The following is a 27,659-nucleotide window of genomic DNA, read 5'->3' as shown; positions in this document are numbered from 1 at the left end:
GTCCCCGCCCTCGCCCTCGTCGGGAGAGATAAATGCCGACTCTGATCCGAAAGTTCCCAACTGCAAAGTTTGCTCCTCCGGCTGACGCTGCGGGCGAAGGAACTCGGGGACCCCTCCCGCGCTGGGACTTCTGCTCCCCGCATTTTCCAGCCCCCAGTCTCGCTCCATCAAGCGAGGGCCTCTGGCTGTCTCATAATCTTCCCCCAGCACAGAAACGAGCTGCTCGGCCCCGCAAAGAACAAGTCAACTAAGAAAATGTGGAAGGTGCCAGTTCTGTTCTTCGTTTTGGGACGCGCATCGCTCTGGGTCCTGGCAGATGGTAAGACCCAGCAGGCGGGGCTCCCTGCAGCTGCTGGTGGGGACGAGCGAGCTGGGACTTGCGGGAATGCCCGGGCCTGGTATTTGAGGTTGCCCGGGAGAGCAGAGGGGGGCTGGCAGTGTATGTGTGCGCAAGAGTCCGGAGGACCCGGGAGAACGAGAGACAGCGGCTTTGCTGGTGCCAGGTCGCAGAGGAAGAGCTGAGAGGGGTGCCAGGAGGAGATCCCGAATCCACAGGCAGCAGGTGTGGAGCAGAGGGGGTCTCCCTCGGTGGCGGCCCACCCCCTGACGGCTCCTGAGAGATAGAGTGGAAGGGTAGCCGCCAGGAGCCTTCCACTGGCGGCGCTGGGCTTTCCTACAGGGCTGTGTATCGGAGGACCGCCCATGGCCTCAGAAGAAACTGACCCCAAGGAATTGGGAGGGACAGGGGCTGGGGGTGGAATTCCCCTGTGCTGCGACTGTCTCCCTCTGGGGGGCTGCCAGGTCTTATACCCTGTAGGAGGGTACGCTGGACACACCCAGGACCCTACCAGCGGAGACCCATTGGAAGAGGCCTCCGTTATCCTCTGTAGAGAGGATAGTGTGTGTCGAAAGGACTGAAGGGGAGGGTCCTGAGTGCGTGGAGGCCTATCTTGAACATTTAGGTTTAAGTTCCTTCGGGGCCATGTGTCAAACTTGGCCAAGAGCGCCAATGACTGAGTGTTGGTGACTCCCTAGACCTTCACTCCACTGGATCTGTTGATGGGAGCTCTGCCTGCCCATGATCTGCATCATCTCCTCCCCTTTTCCTCTTTCTCTTACATCTTCTTCTCATCTTGCCTCTTCCTGGCTCAGTGTGCTGTGTTTCTGGCATCCATGCACATTGGTCAGTGTTTACTTTTTCTTGGGTTTTTATTTTTAATCCATTTCCACAATAGAGTATAAGCTCCTGTGGACACAGCTATGTCTTCACCTCGATCCCGAGGGCCAAACAATATCTGGTACCACGGTGTTGCTCACTGAATAGTGGTCCAAGGCGTTGTAAGCTAACTTGTGATTTTTGGAGTTGGAGGTTGAGGAAATTAAACTCTTTTTCATTTTCCAAATTGAGGATGGAGGTAAGCCTGGTGCCAGAAGAATCCTGCTTGAAGGGAGGGGTTTGAGGGAGGACTCCACACAAAGACAATTATACCCAGCCCTAGGGAAGTGATATACGGTCTGTTACTCTCTGCCGGGCCGTCTGCTTCGGGGAAACTGAGCTGCTCTCTTTGCAGGACTGGGAGCTATTCGTGGCAGTCCTATATTTGGAACTTCTCTCTCCAGGGCGATATACATGGCTCTGCGTTTCAGTTACATTTCCTTTTTGGCAAGACAGTGTGCAAATGACAACATTTTGTGCTCAGCAGGGCCAGGTGTGGGAGGCCCCCAAACTGAGCTGCATCCCAGCTCTGCCCAGGAAAGACAGCCGCTGGGCGGCATCCTCTGTTTTCTCCCAGGGAAGAGTTAGCCGTAATTATCTTAAAGACAGTCCCGAATATCAAAGGTACTCCTAAAAAGAAGTGGTAGACCTTGTCTGAAAAAAACCAGCCACCCCTAGTACTAGCAACTCGATTGCTAAAGACAGCCACCCCTAGTACTAGCAACTCAATTGCTAAGCGTCCCCGGACCCCTCCCCGGGGACTGTGTGTCAATGCAGAGTTGCTGGGTTGCTGGCGAGGATTTGAGGCCCAGAAGGAGGTTTTGTCTGAGCATAATGAGTGAGGCAACTTGAATATGGATGAATAACTTCTTTGAGCTGAGCCATTGTGGGCTCTTGTTGGGGAGCTGGGCTGGGGGTAATTATGGTGATGAATTTTATTATCCTTGTCATAGAAGTCTACTCCCCACTGGGCTTCCCTCATCCAGTGTTATAATCTGGTTCAGTTGTATAATCTGGTCCCATGTGTTGTCTCTTGGGATGTTAGTGGATTCAAAGGAGCTCTGCTGTCCACACATCTGGCATTTTCCTCCTTTGTCAGGCCTACCCTCACTCTGAACTTTCATCCAAAACACGTACACGGGCCTCTTCATGAGGTCGTTTGTTTTGTGAAATTCTGAGGGCTGCTGCTTGCTGAAAACCCACATGTGCTTTTCCGGGACCAGTCCACTCAGGATTAATCATGCGGTGAACAAATTTCCCTAAAACTCTTGCCAGTTTCGGATGCTCGGAAATCTTCACGAGTTGCTAAGAGTTTTTGTTGCACTTAAAGCATCTCAGGTCTGTCAGAGCCTTCGTGAGGGAGGCTATCCATTCCTCTGGCGTATGAGATCCCAGATAACATTTAATACAGAAAAGCACATTTTTAAAAAGTATCCAAGCATAAGAAGGCTAAGTTGGGACATGGCAAATAGGGAGGAACCCAGGCTGAGCAGAGGTACACAGCCCCTTCTCGTTCCTCTGGCCTCCGTAATGAGAGGCCGGTGAGTAACTCTATACCGAGAATTACAGAGACCCCAAACCTTGGAGTGACTGGATGGTATGGCCAAGTAGGAAGGACACCACCTCTCTCCCTTTCCCATCCCCCACCATGTGCTAGGAATGTCACAGTTCCCTCATTTAATCATCACAAGGCCTTGAATTATACATTATTATCTTCAGAATATGCCAGAACTGGGATTCAAAAAATGGGCCTAACTCCAATCCTCAAGCTTCTTTTTGCTACATTACACACTGAAAAAAAAGGAGAAGGTTGAACTTGAAATTAAAGGTTAACCTTGCTTTAAACTCCTTAAACGTGAAAACAAAAAATTTTAAGGTATAAAAAGTTCTTTACATTTAATACTTACCATAATACTCCTTTAAACATGAAGATGTCACAGTACCTTAAAATAGGATTCATTAATTCATTCCCCAAATAGTAATTCATCATCTCCTGAAGTGCTGGATTTGAACTCTAAGCACTTTGGGGGAGGCGCACCTAGCGAAAAGCATGCACTTCAGTCCTCACCAGCAAAACGACGAACGTTGCTTTAAATTCCACTGGCTTATCTGAATATTTGTCATATTTCTGGCTTCTAAGAGCAGGCATGCCAGGTTGCCACTTGTGGAAATATTACAGGGGAGGATGTAGAGAGAGAAAAGGCTCACCTACTTGGCAGTACCCTTTTGAAACTCACTTGAGAAAAGCTAAATCAGATCCTGTAAGGCTCTCCAAGGAATCTGCCATTCCTTGGATATTCCAAAGAAATATCCAGTGAGAGTGTTTTGCTGGAAGAGAATCAAATGATTGGGGGGAACGGGTGGGTTACTGAGATAAGCCTTAGGATTCCCGTGGGGTGGGCAGGAGATAAAAGCACCTTTGGATTGGAGTTCTGAATCTTTCCCTACTGATGTCTTAAAACTTTTTGGGAAAGGAAAGTGATCAGGCATTTTATCTGAGGGCTCTGAGATGGAGCCAGGTTAGGGAACAACCGGAATTCTGCCAACTTTCTCCAAGGCAGGAAAATGAGGTGGCTGTTTCCTTCCCTCTGTCTCACCCCAGTGCCCACCCACCAGCCTGCTCATGGCGGCTGGTCCGTGGCAAGCATTCCCTTGAACTTCAACAGGTAAGGATGGTTGGGCTCGCCCGCCTTTTCGTCTGGCCGAGTGTCTTTACCTCGGGAATTGCTCAGAGGAGGTGGGTTTAATTCTTTGAGGGGAACCGAGCTAAGTTCAGAGGGAAATTTGCAGACCTGCCCATCTCATTCACCTAGTTGTCTGAGGAGCTGCAAACTGAAATTGTCAGGGCAACACTAAATTTTATGCAGGGAGAAAAAACACCCCCAAAACAACAAACCTACCAATAGGATAATCACCTTTCCGGAGGAAAGTGTGCTCTCGACCTCTGTCCAGAGGGTCAGGGCTTCCAGGGCTCCAGGCAGTAGAGAGAGGTCACTGAGGTCCCTTCCCCGGAGCGGGGGAGGTAATCGTTGTCATTGTTACATTTGTAGCAGGCAGGGGAATGACAGTTATATGGAATATAGGTGGGAAGTAGGGAAGGGCCACTAGAAGATGCGTCAACATATTACTGATGAGAACGAAGTATTTCCTGTAATTCATCACGCTGTTTCCATCTGGGTGAGTACAGTTAATACAAGCAAAGCTGTGATCCAGTGAATGGTATCCTGCCCAGAGGAGAAGGGAGTCTGTTTGCCTAGAATCTAGACAGGGAGGGGAAAGGAATAAGGACTAGATGACGTGAAACCTGCCTTACCCAAGGAATGCATTTATTTAACAAATATTTACTTACTAACTTCTTTGAGAGTCAGGCAAGGCAAACGTTATCCTTGCTAACAGCTAGTATGCAAGATGTCTTATCTGGTGGCTGTAGGGCTCCTGTGAATTAGGGATCCCTGTTCTTTCACAGTCTGGAAATGTATTCCACCCAATTGCTTCACCCCAGACTTTGTTCTATCTGAACCAGACAGCATTTCAGGTATTTCACTCTTGAGAAGGGCACGCCTTGAATAGCAAATATGGGTAGAAAGCATTGGAAAACTATTTCCCATTCTAAATAAGCTATTTGACTTCCTGCCCTCTTATGAGCTTGGCTAGGGTGAAACAGTTTCATCTGAGCTAGATCACCCTATAATAAGATTAAATTTCTGAATCTGTAAAACGAAAGGAACTAGATTCTGCATGGGTGGTATTCGTAGCAGTAACTGTATAATAACAGCTAACAGTTACTGAGTGCTTAGTGTCAAGCACCTTCCAAGCCCTATTGCATTTAATCCACACAACAGACCTACAAGGTAGGAACTGTTTGTATTTTACAGATGGGTAAAGAGGCTCAGAGAGCTTCAGTCACTTACACACAGACACAGAGCTAGAAAATAGCAATGGTGAGACTTCACTTCAGGCAGCTCAACCCCAGAGCCCACACCCCTAAACATTCAGCACAACAGCCAGCTATGCTTAGGGTTGTGGCCGCCAAGGACACTCAGAGATGTCAGCAGGTTGATTTCAAGTAACTTTTACAGCAGTAAGTCCACTTGTTATTTGTTGGATACATAATTCAGATTGAAGAACTAGACTGACGTTGGGGTACCTAACTAAAGGACATAACCCCTGTTCCCTTAAACATTTATAGAGCACACATATTATTAGGAACTTTAAGAGTTAGAACGGAATCATACAGTGGGGCTGCAGCTCACACAGAGAGGCAAGGCAGATGTGTGTGTGGTGTATACAGACAAGGCAACACAAAAGTCATGTCCTGCGTGGCACACAACATTACCTGCTGCTAGTCTGGAGATGAGATTCTCGTGGGCTTCAGGAGCTGGAAAAACCCTTGTGGGGAAGATGGGACTTGATCTTGGCTGTGAAAAATGGTGGAGTTGGTTGGGCAGGGTGGCAGGGAAGGGCAATCCTGGCAAGAAAGACTGCTTGGAAAAATGTGTGGAAATTAGAACAACCTGGAGTTTGTGTGGGAAGAGGTGTGGGCAGGCACCCAGGGCTGGGAAAAGCCATGAAGGCTGGGTGGAGTCATGGGTGTCATGGAGTCATGAGTTGGGGAGGGCTGGAAATCAGGGAGAAGGCTGAGTCCGTGTTGAGTGGGAGGTAGACCTTTTTCTGTAGGCAATAGGCAAATGGGAGCAGATCGGGCCATGAATAGTGATTGCCAGAAGAAAACTTAATGACAAGGACACCATATGGGATTGAATCTAGTTTATGGGACTAGTCTTGGGGGAGGGGGAGAGTCAGGAGATAAAGAGACTAAGTGTGGTTACAGAAGAAGGGGGAATGAGACCAGATTTGGGGGAATAAGAGCCAGCAAGACTTGTAGCTCAGTATCTCCAGATTTCTTCTTATTCTTTCCACATTTTCTGGTTTCTTCTTATTCACCTCTTACACCACTCATCACTGCTTTAATATGTTTTATTGATATGTAATTCTCATGGCATAAAATTACCCCTTTATGTTAAACAATCCAGTGGTTTTAGTATATTTAGAGAGTTGTACAACCATCATCACTGTAACTATTAGAATATTTTCATCACCCCCTCCTCCAAAGCCCCACACCATTAGCAGCTGCTCCCATGTCCCCCTCCCTCACCCCCTAGCAACCACTAATCTGCCTTCTGTCTTTATGGGTTTGCCCGTTTTAGGTATTTCATATAAATGTCATCATACAATATGTGGTCTTTTGTGTCTGGCTTTCACTTAGCATGGTGTTTTCGAGGTTCATCCACGTTGTAGCACGAGTCCGAATTTTATTCCTTTTTACGGCAGAATAATATTCTGTGATATGGCTATACTGCATTTTGTTTAGCCATTCACCCATTGATGGACATTTGGGTTGTTTCCATTTTGGGGCTACTCTGAATAATGCTGCTATGAACATTCATGTACAAGTCTTTGTGTGGACATATGTTTTCATTTCTCTCAAGTATGTCCCTAGGAGTAGAATTGCCAGGTCTTATGGTAACTCTATGTTTAACTTTTTGAGGAACTGCCAAAGTGTTTTCCAAAGCAGCTGCACCATTTTACATTCCTCCAACAACGCAGAAAGGTTCCAATTTCTCCACATCCTTGCCAACACTTGTTATTTTCCATTTGGTTGAGTGGTTTTTTTTTTTAAATAGTAGCCATCCTGGTGTGTGTGGAGTGGTATCTCATTATAATTTTGATTTGCATTCCCCTAATGACCAATGACATTGCACTTCTTTTCATGTGTTTAAAGGCCATTTATGTATCTTCTTCGGAGAAATATCTATTTGTCTCTTTTGCTCATTTTAAAATTGGGTTGTCATTTTTTATTGTTGAATTCTGTGTGTATCCTGGATACTAGACCTTTATCAGACGTATGAATTGCAAATATTCCTCCCATTCTGTGAGCTGGCTTTTCAATCTCTTGATAGCATCCACTGAAGCACAATTTTTTAAAAATTTTGACGATGTCCGATTTACCTGTTTTTTTCTTTTGTTGCCTGTACTGTTGGTGTCTTGTCTAGGAAGCCGTTGCCTAATCCAAGGTCACAAATATTTACTCTTACGTTTTCTTCCAACAGCTGTATAGTTTTAACTCTTACGCTGACGTCATTGATCATTTGAAATTAATTTTTAATGAATTAATCATGGTGTGAAATAGAGGTCCAACGCCATTCTTTTGCATGAAGATATCTAGTGGTCTCAGCACCATTTTGTTGAAAAGACAGTTCTCTCCACTGAATTATCTTGGTACCCTTGTCAAAATCAATTGCCCATAAAAGTGTGGGTTTATTTCTGGACTCTCAGTTCTATTGCATTGATCTATATACATCTCTCCTTATGCTGGTACCACATGGTTTTGATTACTGTAGTTTTGTAGTAAGTTCTGAAATTGGGAAGTGTGAGTCCTTCTCTTTGTTCTTTTCCAAGATCACTTTGGCTATTCTTATCACTGTATTTTAATTATTTGTGTACATCTCTTGCTCTTTAGAGAAGAGAGCAGGACCCGTCTTATTCAGCGCTTAAAAGAACATATGGGGGGCTTCCCTGGTGGCTCAGTGGTTGAGAGTCCGCCTGCCAATGCAGGGGACACGGGTTCGTGCCCTGGTCCGGGAAGATCCCACATGCCACGGAGCGGCTGGGCCTGTGAGCCATGACCGCTGAGCCTGTGCGTCCGGAGCCTGTGCTCCACAACAGGAAAGGCCACAACAGTGAGAGGCCCGCGTACCGCAAAAAAAAAAAAAAAAAGACATATGGTTGGTACGTGGTAAACATCTGGCAGGAGGAAGAGGGAAGAAACACAGTGGCCCAATCCGTTTGGCAGGAATGACAAGAAGGCAGGTGATAGAAATCAGATTGGAGGGATGAGAGATTAGGAACCAATGTGATGAGAAGGAACAGGAGGTTATGCATTGTCTTACAGATGCAGTGAGTTTGAGGTATAAGTAAGACATCCAATCTGATGTATCTGATGGGTACCTGGGGAGATCGCAACTAAAATGGCATCAGAAATAAGCCCTGGACACAAAGTTTGCTGCCTGAATTCCCCGTTCATGGGAACAAGGGAGAAGGATGGCAAGGAGGCTCAGAAGAAACAGGCTTAGGCTCAAGGCCAAGGACAGATAGTGGAAACACAGCTACATACTGTACATTCCTGTAGGGCCCCATCCTCCTGGGCTCACAGCTGGACTGTCTGTGGAGGATGTCTGTGCATGGGTGGAGGGTGAGGTCAGAGCCGAAGGGGCTTCTCTTTTCACTGTTGCAAAATCAGGGCCTGCTCAGCTGACAGCCCTGCGTGAATCACAAGCTCAGTTTCCGAGCAGATGGTGAGTGTTTCCCAAACACCCGATCATCCCATTGAGATGCTGTGCTCCAGGCCAGCGCTTCTAAAGCCCGCTTTAGTTGTTTGGTTATTCAGGTACTAAGCGGTCCACCCTAGGAGGTGGCCTCTTGATGCAGGACTGCGGCCCCTGCCAGGTTCCAGAAAAGTTATTACAGAGGTGTTGTTTCCAGTCCACAAAACTGTGAACTCATTTCCTCTTTTTACTGAGAACATTCCGCTCTTGGTCAAGAGAGAAACCTCTCCCCAGGTTGAGTAATCTTCGTTGAGGCTGTAACCAACAGCCTCGAGTTTTGGCATTTGACGGGTCCTGAGCCCTCTTTGAGTTTGGGGTGAGTGGCTAAGTTGATTCATTCTCCTGAGTCCTGAAAAGTGTAAATATTCATTCATTCAGTTATCAGAGACTGCTAGCGGCTGGGCCATAGACTTACAGCAGAAAGGAACGCTGCCCTCAAGAAGTTTGATAAATTGATAAATGCTTAGTAGGGAGAAAGTCGTGAATGCGGTGTTATCAAGCCCTACACTAATTTAGAGGAGATTACTTTCTCCTGGCACCTCGGGAGGGTGCGAGTGGGCTCTGAAGAAAGAGGTGTTTTCCCTGAGCCGTGAAAAGTACGTAGGGTTTGGGTGGGCAGTGATGGAGATGAGTGGGGGAGGAGAATGAGTGGGAGCTGTGGAAAAGTAACCAATACACATAAAGGCTGTGTAACGGAGTGGTTAGAGCTGGGGATTTCTTTGGAGTCTGACAGATCTTGATGTGTAAGCCCTGCATCACCCCTTGCTGGCTACATGGGTAGATTACTCTCAGCTCCACCATCCTCATTTACAAAATGAGGATGATGTCAGTCTGCAAGGCTTTTGTGAAGATCAAAAGAGAGTGCTTGGCACAAACGTTGTGCACATTCTCCTATAAACTAGTCGCCATTAGTAAAATACCTACCGCGTGGATCGTCGTGGAGATGGATGGCGAAGGTTTGTGAAGGGTACACACTAGGTCCCAATTCCTTTTCCCCCATCGAAGGGAAGAGAATGGATGTGGTTGGGAGACCTGTCTTATGGACTGCGTGTCCTGCACCTTCCACCTGCCAGTGAGTGGTGTGAGTCCTTGCTTCTGAAATGAAACAGGAGTCCCCAGCCATCTCTGGCCCCTCTCCTTTCTTTATTGCCATGTTCAGCAGCAGAGACTTTCAGAACGCTGCCTCCAGCTTTGGGAGGTGACCCAGAGGGGTCAAAGAAAAATGCCCCTCGGGGCATTGAGCATAACCTCCCCTTCTCTGAAACCAGGGGATGTTCGCTGCTCCAAGTCTTAATGGGTAGCATTTCTTCTGATTTCTCTAGAGGAACTAGTGACACTTGTCTGATCTCTGCAGGCTTGACACGTTTCTCTTGATTTTTTCTGGGAGAGGCACACATCCCCGATGCCGACAGCGGGCAGTCTCGGCCTCATCCTGCAGGGACTGACAGGACCGGATGCAATGAGTGGACAGGCTCCTGCTCATTAAAAATCAAACGGCAGAGCAGCAAAGTCCATCCTCATAGGGGAAGTGTCCTGTTTTCAGCTCTGCTGTCTCTTTCATCAGGGGAAGACATTTAACAATTCTTGGGTGAAGCAGGGCAGACGGTGGTAGGAATATTATAAGGAAAGGGAGAACTCAAAAGAAATCTCCTACTTGGCTGTAAGTGTACTCATTCAGTCAGTCACTCAGCAAACATCTGCTAAATACTTAACCATGGTGCCAGGCATGGGGAATATGGGACTCTGTGGGCTGGAGGCTGTACTGTACTGCCTGGAGGAAAATTAAGAGCACATGTGTTCCTGTGGGGTACTGAGTGGTGTGGCCAGACTTCTAGGAGTTGCCTAGATCCTCCACGGCCAAACTGTGATCCAGTAAGCAATTTACCAGGATCCTTGGAAGGGGTGGAGGTAGGTGGGGAAGCCCACAGGCCACATCAGTGATTGTACTGACCACAACCCGGGGTCTGCCAGGAGTTGAGGGTCTGGGTCGGCCAATGGCTTTCGATATTCCACAGAAAGGCTTCTGTACAAGTGAGGATGTGGGCCAGCCTATGGGACCAGAGGGGTCACTCGAAAGATGTGGTAAATAAAAGCAAAGTCCGAACACCTTTCTTCCGGCTGCAGAAACCCACGAAAGGAGTACCATCAAACAGCTAAATTGGGGATGTCTTGAATGGAGATGAAAGGCTGTACAAAGATCTGACTATCTCGGTGATCACAGTGGGTGGTCTGCAGAATGTTGGAAAACGTTGGAGGTTGACACCCCTCTGCAGTTTGGGGTGTGTTTATTTTCAGGCTTCTGAGCACAGTTTTGAGACATGGAAAAAAATAATGTCTAAAAGCCAGTGTCTGGGCAAAGAAACAGAAGCAGGCATTTTTGGTTTTGTTTTCTAAGTAGATGTTTTGACCTCCCTCTAAAAGCATTACATTCTCCCAAATTTAATTGGGATTATTTGTTTGTCAGTTATCTTACAGTTTCTCCTACAGGGAAAATTCAGAACTTCCTAGGATGTTGCAAGAAAAGAAAAAGAGCATTCTACTTCTGGACGGCCACAAAAATCATTCCAAGGCCGTGCAGTCATCCATCTTCAAAGGGTTATTTGTGCATTTAGATGCTGGAGCAGCTCAAGATGCTGGAAAATCCAGACAGCATGAAAGGTGCCTTAATCTACTGGCTAACACCACCCGTTTTCTTTGAAACCCTGGGGGTAACTCAGCTTGACTTCTTTTAAAATCAACTTTCCCACTTTAATCTCCAGCTGTTGGATTCTGAAGCTTCAGGTCAGCAGAAAGAGGACCACAGGGAACTTCTTCCTTATGTGGAGATGGAAATGGGGCAGAGGCTCTTTACCTAAACTTATGTAGGAGACTTCTGTGGCTGTCCTGATAAAACAAGGTGAAATCCAGTAAAGGACTCAGCATCATATGGGAACATCCTTCTCTTTTCAGTTCACCGATTCATACTCTAAATGTGGTTATCAGGACTTCCCTGGTGGTCCAATGGTTAGGACTGTGCCTTCTAATGCAGGGGGTGAGGGTTCGATCCCTGGTCGGGGAGCAAAGATCCTGCATGCCTCACGGCCAAAAAACCAAAACAAACCCCAAAACCCATAAAATAGAAGCAAGGGCTTCCCATGGCGCAGTGGTTGGGAGTTCGCCTGCCGATGCAGGGGACGCGGGTTCGTGCCCCGGTCCGGGAAGATCCCACATGCCGCGGAGTGGCTGGGCCCGTGAGCCATGGCCGCTGAGCCTGCGCGTCCGGAGCCTGTGCTCCACAACAGGAAAGGCCACAACAGTGAGAGGCCTGCGTACCACAGAAAAAAAGCAAAATTGTAGCAAATTCAATAAAAGACTTAAAAAAAATAAAATAAATGTTGTTATCCACAGAGCTGCAGCAAATGGTAAAATGAAGTCTTGCCGCTGAGGTTTCATATTTATTTCTGATTGTTGGGGTAATGACTTAAGATGCTTTCCAGCCATTACCTGTCCAGTTCTTTCCCTTCCCACTGCTCTGTCCTGGTGCAAACACCACCCACTTCTGCCTGGACAACAGTCTAAGTGATCTTTCAGCTTCCGTCTGACGCCAGCACCATACCCGACACCCACATCTATTCCATGACACTAAGAGTGGTTCCTGGGACTGGGGTTATGTCCTGCCCCCACTCAGATCATCTCCTGGCTTCCTTTCTACTCCAGTTGAAATCAAGACCCCTTCCTTACAGAGTTCCACAAGACTGGCCCTCCACACCTCCCGGGTCTCATTTTGTTACCATCCAGCCACACTGATCACCCTGTTTCTGGAGTGTGTGGTGCTCCAAGCTCATTCTGGGCTTCAGGGTTAGTTAGACCAGCTCTTCACCTACCTGGAGATCACTCAGTCATTCAACAAATACGTACTGAGTGCCTCCCCTGTGCCAGTATCGTAGGCAATGGGGACGTTGAGGTGAAACAGCCTTTACTGAGCTTATGTTCTAGTGGGACAGTCGATCAGTGAATATACAAATATTCACTAATATTAGTGTGTGGGGAGGGGGCTTCTGATCTCCATGGGTGGTCAGGAAGGCCTACGGAGAAAGTACCCTGTGAGCAGGGATCTGAAGGGGGGGGCGGGGTGCAGGAGCTCTATCTTGAGATTTTCGCTTTGTCTGCTTGTTGTGAGCACCCGTACTCCACCACAACGGTACCCAAATCCACGAGAGTGGAGACCTCACCTGGTTCACGCCTCTGTCTCCAGTGCCCAGAATGGGGCCCAGCATATAGTAGGTGTGCAGTAAATATTCAAGGAGATAGAGGTGAACCTCGGGAAAGCTCCAGTCTCCATCGTTGCTGCTGCCTTTGTTTGTAGAAGCAAGAGAACCTCTGCTCTGAGCAATACAGCCTTTGTAAGGCAGTTCACACCTGACTTCTAACCTGCCACTTCTGGGTGCCTAGTCCGAGAAGGGGACTCATTTGAGGAAATAGAGGTTGTAGTCACTAAATAACTTGATTGGGGGATTCTAACGGATGGGATTTCATAAGAGGAGGTGAGATGCCCAAGGAAGCAACTGCTTCCGACAACCAGGATTATAATTTTTTTTTTTTATGAAGACATTGGATACTGTCATTCAATTTATTTGGGTGCATAATTTACATTTTTCATTGTTAATGTAATCTTATGTTAATCTTCTTTTAACATCTTTATTGGAGTATAATTGCTTTACAATGGTGTGTTAGTTTCTGCTTTATAACAAAGTGAATCAGCTATATGCATACATTATCCCCATATCCCCTCCCTCTTGCGTCTCCCTCCCACCCTCCCTATCCCACCCCTCTAGGTGGTCACAAAGCACCGAGCTGATCTCCCTGTGCTATGCGGCTGCTTCCCACTAGCTATCTATTTTACGTTTGGTAGTGTATACATGTCCATGCCACTCTCTCACTTCGTCCCAGCTTACCCTTCCCCCTCCCTGTGTCCTCAAGTCCATTCTCTACGTCTGCGTCTTTATTCCTGTCCTGCCCCTAGGTTCTTCAGAACCTTTTTTTTTTTTTTTTAGATTCCATATATATGTGTTAGCATACGGTATTTGTTTTGCTCTTCCTGACTTACTTCACTCTGTATGACAGACTCTAGGTCCGTCCACCTCACTGCAAATGACCCAATTTCGTTCCTTTTTATGGCTGAGTAATATTCCATTGTATATATGTGCCGCGTCTTCTTTACAGGATTATAATTTAAGGGAGGATGAGGGTGGGGGTGAAGAGGAAGGATGACAGAACCCAGGACGGGCGGGCATTTTCCAGGCAACAGCTGCCATCGAGTCCCCAAAGCGTCTTGGGGGCCGATGAGCAGGTAAACCGTTTGGCTTTGCATCCATCCATCCATCACTGGCCAGGCCGCCTTGGCAAATCGTTTAACTTCTGACCTTGTTAAAGAAAGTTTTTCTGGCACTCGTTCAAGCAGCTGCAAAACTTTATTCAAGACTATTGCCGTAGGGGAGAGAGATGGGGCTCAACTTCAAATACAGTAAGGACAGCTGGGGATTTGTGGCCAAGGAGCAGAGTGAGGGACAGTGGATAGAAAATTATGAAGAAGAGACCTCAAGGGTAGGGGGCTTCTTGCTAAACTGGCCTAACAGGATTCTTGCTAAAGGCAGTCCAGGGACTTAGACATCAAAGGTGGGAGATGGGGAACTTGATCACATATCGAGGGGTCGAGAGATTGTCTCTAACCTGAACTTAGCAGGGTTCTTGCTGAAACGGGACTCTGCAATGATGGACACGGAAGCCCAAGGCCATGGTCTCGTTGAGAAGAGGGCTCAGAGGAGCCTCACTAAGGTTTGGTCAAGGAGGGCCTCTGTCAACCTCACCTTCCTCATCTGATCAATGGGGACAAAAATGCCCAATGCAGCCCACCTTGTGATATAAAGTCAGCCTGAAGACGTCACGTAAACCCTGCATTGCTGAACAAATGGGAGAGAGGGTGTGTTGTAATGCTGTACCTCCTGCCCTCAGCAGAACCTATGACTCAGAAAGATCTCAGTGCCCTTCTGTTCGAGTGTGGCACCCTCTCCTTGTGCTTGCCCTCTGCACCCTGTTTTATTCTAACTACATCCCTGGCACAGAATTAGCTCAGTGGCGGTCAGCTGATGTGAAGAGGAAGAGGGAGATGGTGGCGAGGGGAACACACATTTAGGAATCAGTTCTGGAAAGAGTCTGCAGACAGAGGGCGGAATGCAGGGGGCATGGCGGCAGATGGCAGTGCCCAGGTCATTTAGGCTGGTCCTTGTGCTAAAGGTTTCTCCCAATACCCTGACACAGTATTTGGAAGAAACCATTTGTCTCAATGAGAGCTAGTTTTTTTTTTTTTTTATTTTTTTTATTTTTTAACATCTTTATTGGGGTATAATTGCTTTACAATGGTGTGTTAGTTTCTGCTTTATAACAAAGTGAATCAGTTATACATATACATATGTTCCCATATCTCTTCCCTCTTGCGTCTCCCTCCCTCCGAGAGCTAGTTTTGAAGCAGAGAGGAAAAGAGGAGTTATTGCAATGACAGTTTAATCCTTGGGGGAAAATCACATTTATATTCCCATTTTACATCACGCTTTGAGATGAACACAAGACAAATAGAAAGAACCTTAAGGAAAATATAGATGAAATTTACATAATCTTGAGGAAGGGTTTGTAAGTGTGACATCAGAGGGACAAAACAAGCTTAATAAGTTAGACTAGTGAGGGACCTTGCCACTCACAGAGAGACATGCCAATTAGTAAAAAAAAAAAAAAAAAGATTGTAGCATCTATTCCAAAGAATACATTCTTAAGGCATAAAGAGCACTTAAAAATTATAAAAAAAGGTGAACACCATAAGAGAAAAATGGTCACAAGAGAAGACACTCCTATCGGCCAGCAAACAGATGGAACAACTCACCAGCACAAATCAGAGAGTGTAAATAAAACCACAAAACTGAAAACACTTACACAAAGGCTTTTCATCAAGAATTTGGGACTGTTGCAAGGCAATCACAGTAAGAGTGTGATTTAATATCCCATCCGAATTCTAAAATATTTTAAAAGAAATGCCATCCCATAAATGTATGGAAACTAGAATAATTTCTTCGGAGCTATTAGACTTTAATGCTAAGATAAAAATGATTCATAATTAACACTTTTATCCCAATAAGCATCTCTTCAATGCTCATTTGTTCTCAAACTTAGAAACCTTAAGATCAAATCAAATTATCACATCATCTTCTTAGAGGTAGTACCTTTTTAAAGAATAACACATACACACAAATTCCAAAGCAAATGGATGCCTTACAGCTGTGTTTGGAAACTTCCATTGGTTCTGACCAGCAGGCTGGAGGAGGCTGGGTGTGGCAGGAAAAAGGTGTTCATGTGAGCATAAGGGGACACCGCTCCAGAACAGACTGTTATTGTAGGTTCATCGCTGCACTTATATAAACAATTGTGCGTGTTGCCTGTGCACACACGTGTCTTAGGAAGAAAAAAAGGATTGGGGAGCAAAGGCATCAATACATGATTTGAATTTCACCATTCAAGAGAAAAGGATGTCAAATGCTGGCTGGAAACTCAGCAGCTGGGCTCATAGGAACCCTTCACCCAGGAAAGCCTTCAGCTGAAATAATGAGAGGGAGAGTTGAGCATCTCTTGTTAAAGATCAACTTTCCCATGGAGCAAAAAGAACTCCAGGGCAGTGAGACAAAAGAAATGCCTCTTAATCATGAGTGTCATTCATAAAATGTCCTTTGTCTATTCAGAGCAATTTTAGTCCTTGGGTCTGTGGGCCAAGAGTAGAAAAGAACAAGAAGGAATTTTTATCAAGTTACACTTTCAATGAACTGAACATTCTATGAAAGAATTCAAACTAACTTCATTCAGTACTTAATTTGTTTAAAGCAAGGGTGGTTTTATTTTGCTTTTTAAAGTTAGAGGATGCCATATAGTAAGTGATTTTGCTGAACACTCCAGAAAACATTTTTTAAGTGGATGGTCTGTTAACTGAGTTCAAACCAGGAGTGGAAGAAAAGAAAATAGGATGCTTAGTTTTTTAATAAAGACTGCTTGCCTAGCAAAGGGATATTCCCCCTTGAGCTTGATAACTACATTCAACATTTGGGACTTCCCTGGTGGCGCAGTGGTTAAGAATCCGCCTGCCAATACGTGGGACATGGGTTCGAGCCCTGGTCCGGGAAGATCCCACATGCTGCGGAGCAACTAAACCCGTATGTCACAACTACTGAAGCCCATGCGCCACAACTACTGAGCCCGTGAGCCACAACTACTGAGCCCGTGAGCCACAACTACTGAGCCTGCGAGCCACAACTACTGAAGCCCATGCGCCACAACTACTGAGCCCGTGTGCCACAGCTACTGCAGCCCGCGCACCTAGAACTCGTGCTCCACAACGAGAGAAGCCACCACCCCCCACAACTAGAGAAAGCCCGAGCGCAGCAAAGAAGACCCAACGCAGCCAAAACAAAAAAAAAATACATTCAACATTTGCTGAGATCATGGTCATAAATCCTTAGCAGGAGCCCCCAGCAACCAGCCAAAAAGGGAGGCGACCCATTTGCAGGCACTGAGGTATTCAGTTATTGCTAACTAGTGAAAGCCTTTCCCCCCACCCCAGATGAAAAATAAATGCATATGCTCGGGAACCTCATCCAGAACGTCGATTGGCAACACTGGATTAGGACCCTCAGTGCAAAAAGAAGGCTCACGGAACAAGAGAATTTACTCTAGAGGTTTCCTTCCTCTCTGCATCAGCAAAAAAGCTGTGATCAGATATTTATTAGCTGTGACTTTGGGTGAGCCATCTAAGCATGGGAAGAGTAAGGAATCTTAAGGCAAGGGCCAGATTGCTCACTTAGGCACTGTCTAGATATGAACGTCTGCCCTTCAGTTAAGCACATAAGTCCCCAAGCACCCCCTCGCTCTTGCTCCTGGGCTGTGCGCTCACTTATTTTGCAACTGCAGTTAGTCATGGAATTTCTTCCAGAGCCACTCGAGTCTGGAGAGGGAACCCATGACCAATGAGTCAGATTTGCTTTAACTTGTGAAAAGGGTTATTTGATGAGTTGAGATGGTGCTCCTACTAGGTCAGGATTAGCTCCGATCATTGCGGTAGAGGGTGAAGAGGCCACTTCTAGTTCTCTCCTGAGTCCTGGAATTCAACCTGCAATCTCACCCCACCCATCCCCTCCTCCTCTGGAAACCTTTCTCCTCGGCACACAGGGTCATTCATCTAGTGCTAATGCAGAAAAGCCAGAATCAGGGGCTGTGAGGTCTCTCTTTAGTACAGCTCTGGGTGCACTAGAAGGTTCTATTGGTTATCTCGGCATCCTTAAGTACATTACTGATCTCCGCTGGAGGCGATAACCCCAACCGTAAAAGAAGAGGTTGAACTCTGTGTCGTCTATGAGGTCTGTGGTCAGAGGCAGTGATTCTAGTCATTCAAGCAGACAGCAGTCTCAAAACTAAATGGACAGTGAGACTGATTTTAAAAAGAAGGAGGCCCTGCTTTTGGACATTCTGATTCAGTAGGTGGGTTAGAGTCTGCTAATTAGCATTTTTAGAAATCTTTCCATGTTATTCTTCTAGGTCTAAACGATATTCTGTTGACCCAAATGCATTAATTAATTGTATGAAATGGCACCAGGAAGAATCAGGTTCATTATTGAAAAGGCAAAGTGTACACTCCCCATCCAGCATACCTCAGTGGGATACCAGGGAGGGGCTGCCTGCTTCACCTTTTTATATGCCCATCTTCCTTTCTTTTACAATGGAGATAACCAGGCAGTTGTATGTATGTAGAATGGTTTGTGTTAAGCCAGAATGACAAGCCCCCTAAAAAGAAAAAATACCCAAAAGAAATGAAAAGAAAATAATCTGACTGAAGCTGGCCAGTTAGGTCTGCCCACATGATTTCCACGTTGAGGTCTGACTCAGTCTTTCCTTTTCAGCCAGCGCGGTCCGGCCAGAAGATGACGTGACTACAGGTGTGGAAAATAGCAAGGCGAACCTGGGTGTGGAAGATTACATGGTGACCCCAAGTGCCGGTGGAGAGCCCCATAAGTCTGCTGGCTTGACAGCTCTGGTGAGTGAGCACATGCAGGGATATTTATTATATGTATGTGATCACATGCAAGGTTATTTATTATATGTATGTGATCACATGCAGGGATATTTATTATATGTATGTGATCACATGCAAGGTTATTTATTATATGTATGTGATCACATGCAGGGATGTTTATTATGTGTATGTGATCACATGCAGGGATATTTATTATATGTATGTAATCACATGCAAGGTTACTTATATGTATGTGATCACATGCAGGGATATTTATTATATGTATGTGATCACATGCAGGGATGTTTATTATGTGTATGTGATCACATGCAGGGATATTTATTATATGTATGTGATCACATGCAAGGTTATTTATTATATGTATGTGATCACATGCAGGGATATTTATTATATGTATGTGATCACATGCAGGGATATTTATTATATGTATGTGATCACATGCAAGGTTACTTATTATATGTATGTGATCACACGCAATGATATTTTGTGACTGACTTATTTCAGCATGCTTGAACATAATGTCCCCAGTGTTCATCCATATGGTAGCACGTGTAAGAATTTTTTTCCTTTTGAGGTTGAATAATATTCCATTGTATGTACCACATTTTCTTCATCTGTTTGGATTGCTTCTAACTCTTGGCTATTGTGAATAGTGCTGCTATGAACATGGCTGTGCAAATCTCTCTTCCAGACCCTGCTTTTAATTCTTTTGGGTGTACACCCAGAAGTGGGATTGCTGGATCATATGGTAGTTCTATTTTTAATTTTTCTAAGGACCTCCATTCTATTTTCCGTAGTGATTGCAACCGTTCTACCAACAGTGCACAGTGGTTCCAGTTTCTCCGCATCCTTGCCAACGTGTTATTTTCTGTTCTTTTGATAGTAGCCATCCTAACAGGTGTGAGGCAATAATCTCATTGTGGTTTTGATTTGCTTTTCTCTGATGATTAGTGATATTAAGCATCTTTTGTATGTTTTTTGGCCCTTGAGTATCATATTTGGAGATTTGTCTACTCAAGTCCTTTTGCCCAGGGAACTCCCTGGTGGTCCAGTGGTTAGGAGTCTGTGTTTCCACTGCAGGGGGCATGGGTTTGATCCCTGGTCAGGGAACTTAGATCCTGCATGCTGTGCGGCACAGCCAAAAAAAAAAAAAGACTGGAAGTCAAGTCCTTTTGCCCATTTTTTTAAGTCAAGTTATTTGATTTTTTTGTCATTGAGTTGTAGGAGTTCTATATACTTTAATCAGATATTAAAGTATATGATTTGCAAATATTTTCTCCCATTCCATTGGTTGCCTTTTCCCTCTGGTTGATTGTGTCCTTTGATGCACAAAATTTTAAGTTTGATGGAGTCCCATTGGTCTATGTTTGTTTTTGTTGCCTGTGCTCTCTAGCACATTTGTTGAATGCTACCTTGGCATGAACTTTGGAGTCAGCAGAACCATTTCCAAGTCTTGTTCTGTTGCTTGTTAGCTCTGTGAGCTTGGGCATATTATCTGATCTCTCTAAGCCTGATTCATACTATAGGGCTAATAATAGAATTTACTTAGGGGTTTTTGTGGTATATATGAGAAGGTATTTAGAGGGCCTGGCAAATAGTAAGCTCTTAGTAAAGGCTAACTATCACTCTAATTGGGGAAGGAAGGGCATTAAAAATAATACAACATAGTATGTGCCAAATAAATGTTACAGGGGAGAAGTGCCATTCAAGTTCAAGGAAGAGAAAGAATTAATGCCTCGTGCCCCAGTGTTTTCTGAAGAGTTTAGACCTTAGGAAGTCAGCGTGCTAAACATTTGGCATTTACTTCAGGATTTTACTCCTATCCCCATTCTTGTTGTTTCTTTACGTTTGTTTTCTTGTTTCCACTTTAAATTCAGGTCATCATATAGCTTATACATTTATGCCACCTTAAATCCATTTCTGTTATAAGGCAGAGTATAAGGCATTAGGTTTTATTTCTGTTTTGCCTCATTTACATCTCCAACAGATGCCGACAAGAGCCAAGAGCATAACAGAGGATCACAAAGAGGACCGGCCAACTGCAGAAAGCACAGCCCACTCCCAAGGACAAAGCCAGAGCACCACAACCCCGAATGTGGCAACTCGTCCACAAAGCCAGAGCACCACAACCCCGAATGTGGCAACTCGTCCACAAAGCCAGAGCACCACAACCCCGAATGTGGCAACTCGTCCACAAAGCCAGAGCACCACAACCCCGAATGTGGCAACTCGTCCGGCCCCGGGTAAGAAAACCAGACACCCCAGTAGGGGTTGATCTTCTTTTGCGTAATCAGTGTATTCCAGAAAATCCAGGAACGAATATAATAATCAACGGGGCACATATTGGAATGCAAGCCCTAAGTTTGAACCAAGCTTTCTGTGAAATACGAATTTCAGAATTTTTATTTATTGGTTTGCTGACCACAGCTTTCTAACCTTATATGACAACTAGGGATAATGCCTCCACAGGGGCAAGTTAGGTAGCTACGGGTGTCATGTTGCTGACCCTCACCTGATATCATGCCACACTAAGAGCTTTGTGTTGACACCCAAAAGCATAACACGTAAGCCAACCTATGTAAATCTTAGTAGATTCTAGGCTAACGTTTACCACCTTACACTGAGTTCATGTCTGTACACAATGAAGCAAGAATCTACTCTAAACCAGTCTTACCGGGATTTGGGGTTGTGCTTGTGATTCCCAGTTGGTACCTGCAGCAAAGTGAATGGGACCCCATGAGGTGAAACTCTTTAGGGCAACTTTGAGTCTTTGTCATTATTATGAGGTTTAGACCATCACTAATGAGCATGAGGAAAGATCATTGCCATTACAACTTAGCAGGAGGGAAAGAGCCTCCTATTTCCAGAACTTTCTTAAGAGAAATTCAGTTGTTTGGGATATTTTTAAAATATACCTTATTTTGTAGTAGATAGGAGTGGAAGAGAAAAGGAACTAATCCTCTAATAACTGCAATGAAAGCTTGCTAACTCAAGCAATTTTCTATAATCATTTTATATAGTTAGGTGTTTTCATCTTTAAATGAAAGCAAACATAAGGACCTTCCCTAAAGCCGTGGTTCCCGAAACCAGTTGCACAGCTGAACACCTAGAAAGTTATTCCTTACTGTTTAATATGCATTTCCAGACCCAGTGGCCAATCTGGTTTTAAAAACTCTGTAGCACTTCTGAAGATTTTTTGAATACGTTATATTTGTACACCCATGTTCACAGCAGCAGTAGACACAGTAGATAAAATGTGGAAGCAGCCCCATTATCCATGGACAGATGACTGGATAAACAAAAGTGTGTCATATACATACAATGGAGTATTATTCAGCCTTTTAAAGGAAGAAAATTCTCACACATGCTACAACATGGATGAACCTCGAGGGCTAAATGGAATAAGCCAGTCACCAAAAGACAAACACTGTGTGATTCCACTTAGAAGAGACACATAGAGTAGTCAAAATCATAGAGACAGAAAGTAGAATGGTTGTTGCCAGGGCTGTGGGGGAGGAGGGAGTGGGGAATCGGTACAGTGTCAGTTTTGCAAGATGAAAAGGAGTTCTGGGGCTTCCCTGGTGGCGCAGTGGTTGAGAGTCCGCCTGCCGATGCAGGGGACACGGGTTCGTGCCCCGGTCCGGGAAGATCCCACATGCCGCGGAGCGGCTGGGCCCGTGAGCCATGGCCACTGAGCCTGCGCGTCCGGAGCCTGTGCTCCGCAGCGGGAGAGGCCACAACAGTGAGAGGCCCGCGTACCGCAGAAAAAAAAAAAAAAAAGAAAAGAAAAAGAAAAAGAAAAGGAGTTCTGGAGATGGATGGTGGTGATGTTTGCACAACAGTGTGAATGTATTTAATACGATCAAACAGTACACTGAAAAATGGTGAAGATAGTAAAGTTTATGTTGTGTATTTTACCACAAAGATAAAAAAAGTTTTATAACATGCTTTGAAAATAAAGCCTACGGTTACTCCAAGATTCTAAAGAAATGGTTAACATTAACACCAGAGAGAACCAAATAGGGCTAAGCAAGGAAAGAATCGTCAATATATTGATAATTGGTCATTGGAAAGCATTTCAAAATTTTGGAGAAGCGTTGATCATTTGTAACAAGAGTTCACAGCTAATGAGCAGCAGAAAATGGAGCATTACAAGTTGACTAGTTTTTATAGCATACCAGGAGATTTCTCCTATTCCTTAAAAATAAAGATTCTCGATTAACTGGAAAATACGGTTGCTCTCTTGTCCTGTCCCCTACCCCACCCTTTCACAAAAACTGTGATTATAGCAGATTCCCACTGCATGTATCAGTGTTCCAAGAAATGTTCACATGTGAGTTACAAGGTAATTATAAACAATTGGTTTTTTAAGAGGTCATCTTATTAGGGCAGCAGATGTCTTTCCCATGAAACGCCCAAGGCTGATGATGTTCGTATGTATGACACACTTGCACGATCACAGTCAGTATAACTGGGAGGGAGCTAAGGAGTACAAGACTAGTAAACTCTAATTTAGTAATGAATCTTCCACAAACTTTATTTTCGGTAATGTATTTTCTGACAAATGATGTCATTGATGGTGATAATGTTATGTTATGTTATGAGCCCAGTATGCAGCATGTTAAGACATGATAAGCAAAAGACATGACCTGTCTCTACTGGTAGTTGGCAGCCAGGTATAACATTTAGGGAGTTGATTGGATGACACCTTTGTCCTGGGCAGGCTTCAAAACCAGCCATCTCCTAGTCTCCCAACTGGGTTGGCGCGATCAGCTTGAGCTCCACGTAAGTGCTGTAGAGCTGTGAGTTCAGCTCATGCAGGGAGAGCTGGGTTCAAGGACCCATACCCTGGGGCCATCTTGAAAAGATGTCTTCTTTTTGAAGATGGATTTGGTACAGAGTGGATGACTTCTTTCCAACTCAACCGTTAGAAAAAGAAAGCATCGTATAGCTGATGGTTGGCTGGTGTCACCTTTGATTAGGAAAGCTATTGGATATCTGTGGTATTTTGCAAATTGTGAACTAAGTTTCTAGGGAAGGGCCTGATTGCATCACTTCTCTCCATTGTCTCATTATATCAAGGCCTCTTGACTTCTTCATAAACATCTACCACCCAGAGGAGTGAAGGACTCACAATATACAAAGAAGTTGATGGGAGAAACAAAACAAAAGGCCTTTATTTTTTAATAGAAATTGTGTAAAATTACCTGAAAGAAACTCACAGTTTTATTACTTGCAGGAAGGTATTCATAATTAAACAACTTCACATCCTTGGTAAATGAGAATATTCACATTGTAACTACTGGATTAAGTTTAGCTGCAGATAGAAATCCTACAATAATAGTGCCATAAATACAAAGGGTGTATTCTCATTAAAATCATGTGCCCTGTAAGATCTGGATTTTGCTAGGATATTGATATCACGAGGCAAATCACAGTCTTGACCACAACTTCCAAAACATTTTGCTCTCAGAATGATGTTTCTTCAAAATAGACCTCATCACAATGGGTGAGTTTTCCATATGGTCTTGACATTGGACCAAGAATCAAGGGGCTTAGATTCTTTTGTTACCCTAACTTCTGAAGTCTTTGACTATTTATTTAAGATCTCTATGGGTCCGTTTCCTTGACACTGTTCTCTACAGTGGGTGAGAAAAAAAGTAACCTCCACAAAAGAACTACAGACCCATAGGTGTGAAGAAGCATTCGTAAATTCAATAATAATAGTTTTGAAACAAGATCATGTCAGAGCTTGCTTAAAACTCCCCTGATCCAATTTACTTAAGAAATTATCCTCTTTGCTTGTGTTTTGTTCATCTTCTGCCAATTGTTAAATTATAGTTACTAAATCCTAATAATTCTATATCATTACATCTCTCTCTTTATAGGGAAAACAGATGGAGAAAAACCAACAGTTAAGAAAGGTGGGTTCGATTTTGGTACCAAAATATTCTTATGTTTTAAAAAAGGTCTCTTTGAACTTAATCTTTGTGATGAATTACATTCTTTCCCGGATTGTAGTCAATGGGAGCAGAATACGAGCCTTCTGAGAATAGGTTTCAAACCTCTTTTAAGAGAGAAAAGCCTGTATTTGAAAATAAGCAAACTGCAAATGAGTCTATTCACTTAATGACAGCTATGGAGAACGGTGTCATATCACAATTTATCATTCCTAAGAATGAAAATAGGGGCTAATTTAGTAGCTGTGTGTACACAAACGCCACCCAGTAATTAACAGTGAAGCCACCTAGTAGGAGTGGTATGCTTGAGAGATCTTGAGACCCAGAAAACTTTCCATTCATAATATGAGATTAGAATAACCCAACATTTCTCCCTTCCTAAGTCAACTCCCACTGAATACAGGAGAAACAACGTAGAACATCATTTGTTATCTACCGTGGGCCAGTGGCATCGTTTATTGTTGGTGTATTGTTTGTCTGGGGCTTATGCTTTTTTTTTCTTCTCAATCAGGGGGCTTGTCAACAGTGACCCTGACAGGAATCATAGTTGGGGTCTTACTAGCCATTGGATTCATTGGTGGAATCATCACTGTGTTTGTTCGGAAAATGTCAGGAAGGTACTCGTAAGTAAATATCTTAGGCCCGTGTGATAGATAAATGAGGGCAGCCATTTCCAACCTTTGAACTAATAGAAACCTCCAAATAATAGAAACCTCCAAATAAACCTTCTGAACCTTCATGTTCAGAAGCCACCAACCTCCGTAAGCACTACGTCTGAAGCTTCCCCAGAAGAACGTGTGTCTACTTGGGGCTTCATAAATTTCCAGGAAAGTACCAGAGATGGCTCTTTAGTTGACTTCCATTGAGATCTCACCAGATTTGACCTCTTGTCTTAATTTTCCAACTAAGTGAACTTGAACGAAAACCCATCTGTTGGGAAGATAATATGATTGGGTGGGGAAGGATAAATGCTATACAACTGGGGGGTCGAGGGATACAATTAGCAATACAGTTGCAGAGTTATGTGTCTGGAAATGCCCGGGAATCTGACCCTGGGTGTGAGGACCAGGCCTGGAGGAGGGATGAGCAGGGAGAGAAGAGCCCCCTAATCCAGAACTGGAAGACGTAGACAAAGGACAATAGGAACAATGACTTACGGGATTACCAGTCACAGTGCCAGTAAAAGAAGTGACCGTCACCTTTCTCTTTGTTTTCACAGGCCCTAAAGAGCTTAAGAATTGTGCCCTCCTGCCAGTATGCTTTTAAAAAGAGAGTTTCCGACTTCCCCCTCATGCCTGACCATGTGGAGAAGATGACCTGTGGAAATGCTTCACCACTCCACTCAAAATCCACGGTGATTCCTCCACTTGCCAAAAGTAATGGAAGGAAAGAGTATTCATAAGACTTGCTTCTCTAAGCGTTTGTCTTCTGAAAAAAAAATTGTTTTAATATAAATTTTGTATAAGATGATTTAAAATGCATAGAAAACGGAGCAAAGCTATGTCATCTGATGTGTAACTAAGGTAGACAATATAATTCAATCGATGTTAGAAACTGAAATGATGTCCTTGTTCTGATTGTTCTCCCTTGTTGTTAAAACGCAAAGGAATTTGGAAATATTTATACCAACGACGTCCTTGGGTGTAAAGCTATGTCAGTAAGTGGCATAAGCATTTTGCAGTTTCTGATCTGTTGAAATGTATGCATTCCAGTCTAATTGGGTCCGTTTTTAAAGCCCGATTTGGTGTGAATAATCAAGTAGAAAATCTAAACTTGCATAATATGTAATGAACAACTGCCTTTCACTGGTCTGGGTAAATCATTGCAAAGGTATCTATTTTAGATCATAAACAGAAGTCTGTACTTCGGGAAAGGCATGTTGTGTCTCACAACAAGGGCACCGACAGGGTCGCAGTGTGCTCGGCTGCCTGCTGCAATGATGACTTTATGACACAAAGGTTTGTTTCTACCTGTCCCCTTCCACTTCCCTCAGATGATGGGGATCCAGAGCTAAAGGGGTGACCTTCTCTCTTCCCCATGACACAAGTCCTCCAGATTGGCTACTTTGCTCTGGAATATGAGGATCTCAGCCCTGGATGCCGAGGAGGCTGCTGAAGGCCCAGTGGTGCCAGAGGCTCAGGTGTTCCAGGAACCAAGAACCACAGTGATCCCCAACCCCTGTGTGTGCCTTTGAGAACAAGAACCTGCCAGTTTCCTAACATTTACTTTCTGCCTCGGAAGAAAGATATGGGAATACTGATTTTTAAAAAGCAGCGGGATTTAGAGACTCTATTTTTAAATGAAAGATATTTCTGGTCTTCCTGAGATCCCACATACTTCTGTGGGGTCACGATGGACAGTTCTATCTTGGCACCATCCAACTCAGGACGTTTCTCCCTGTAGGTGAACTGAATTCTTTCTCCTACACAAAAAATGTTTGTACTGAGCAGACGCTGTATCACAGTTGTGGTTGTACACTTCTGATAGCCACTAAACTCGTATGGGTTCATAAAACAGGAAAAAGTAAAACTATCAGTCTACTTTGGCATGGCCTGTTCCTCTATCTTTTGCAGGAATGTGTGGATGTAATTTTAAACAGTGTGCTCTAGTGTCGCTCAAGTCCAGCTGGTCCACCAGCCCAGGTTCCATATTTGAACATCAACTGATGGGGAGAAGGGTCTTTGGAAGAACTTTACGAAATCTCTTAAATATCCCCTGTATCATCACTCAGATTCCTGAACAGGAGTTGGGAATAATGTTCGTTTCATCTTTCCTATCCTCTCTTTTTTTCTCTCACTGTGAAAAATAATAGTCAACCCCAAGTCATACACTGGACCCATCACCTGCTGGGACAGGACTGTGGGTTTCTTGGTCACATCTGTGTTGGTGCTCAATGCAGTGTAGACATGTTTTGAAATAAAACAGATGATTGCATATAACGATGAGTCAGACCTTTGACTGGGAATCTTGATCAAGTCTGAATCACCCCTGAGAAC

At 44.4% G+C, this 27,659-nt stretch overlaps 1 protein-coding gene across 1 annotated transcript; it reads left to right on the top strand.

Annotated features, from left to right (window-relative positions):
• The first annotated feature begins 81 nt into the window (after nucleotides 1–81).
• Nucleotides 82–27,593, top strand: PDPN (podoplanin). The gene is made up of 6 exons (XM_082860096.1): nucleotides 82–319; nucleotides 18,570–18,703; nucleotides 20,691–20,946; nucleotides 24,592–24,627; nucleotides 25,175–25,286; nucleotides 25,883–27,593. The coding sequence occupies exons 1-6, from the start codon at nucleotides 256–258 to the stop codon at nucleotides 25,887–25,889; spliced, it is 609 nt and encodes a 202-aa protein (XP_082716222.1). The 5' UTR covers nucleotides 82–255; the 3' UTR covers nucleotides 25,890–27,593.
• The last annotated feature ends 66 nt before the right edge of the window (nucleotides 27,594–27,659 follow it).

This window comes from Leucopleurus acutus (assembly GCF_964270905.1).
Source record: "Leucopleurus acutus genome assembly, chromosome: 2".
Taxonomy (NCBI): domain Eukaryota; kingdom Metazoa; phylum Chordata; class Mammalia; order Artiodactyla; family Delphinidae; genus Leucopleurus; species Leucopleurus acutus.
This window is presented reverse-complemented; position numbering and strand designations above follow the sequence as displayed.

Excerpts from the sequence above, each read along its gene's own strand:
- PDPN (XM_082860096.1), top strand. The coding sequence starts at position 256 with ATGTGGAAGGTGCCAGTTCTGTTCTTCGTTTTGGGACGCGCATCGCTC. Across the intron at positions 18,704-20,690 it reads CTGCTGGCTTGACAGCTCTG|ATGCCGACAAGAGCCAAGAG; the intron begins GTGAGTGAGCAC and ends CATCTCCAACAG. Across the intron at positions 24,628-25,174 it reads AAAACCAACAGTTAAGAAAG|GGGGCTTGTCAACAGTGACC; the intron begins GTGGGTTCGATT and ends CTTCTCAATCAG.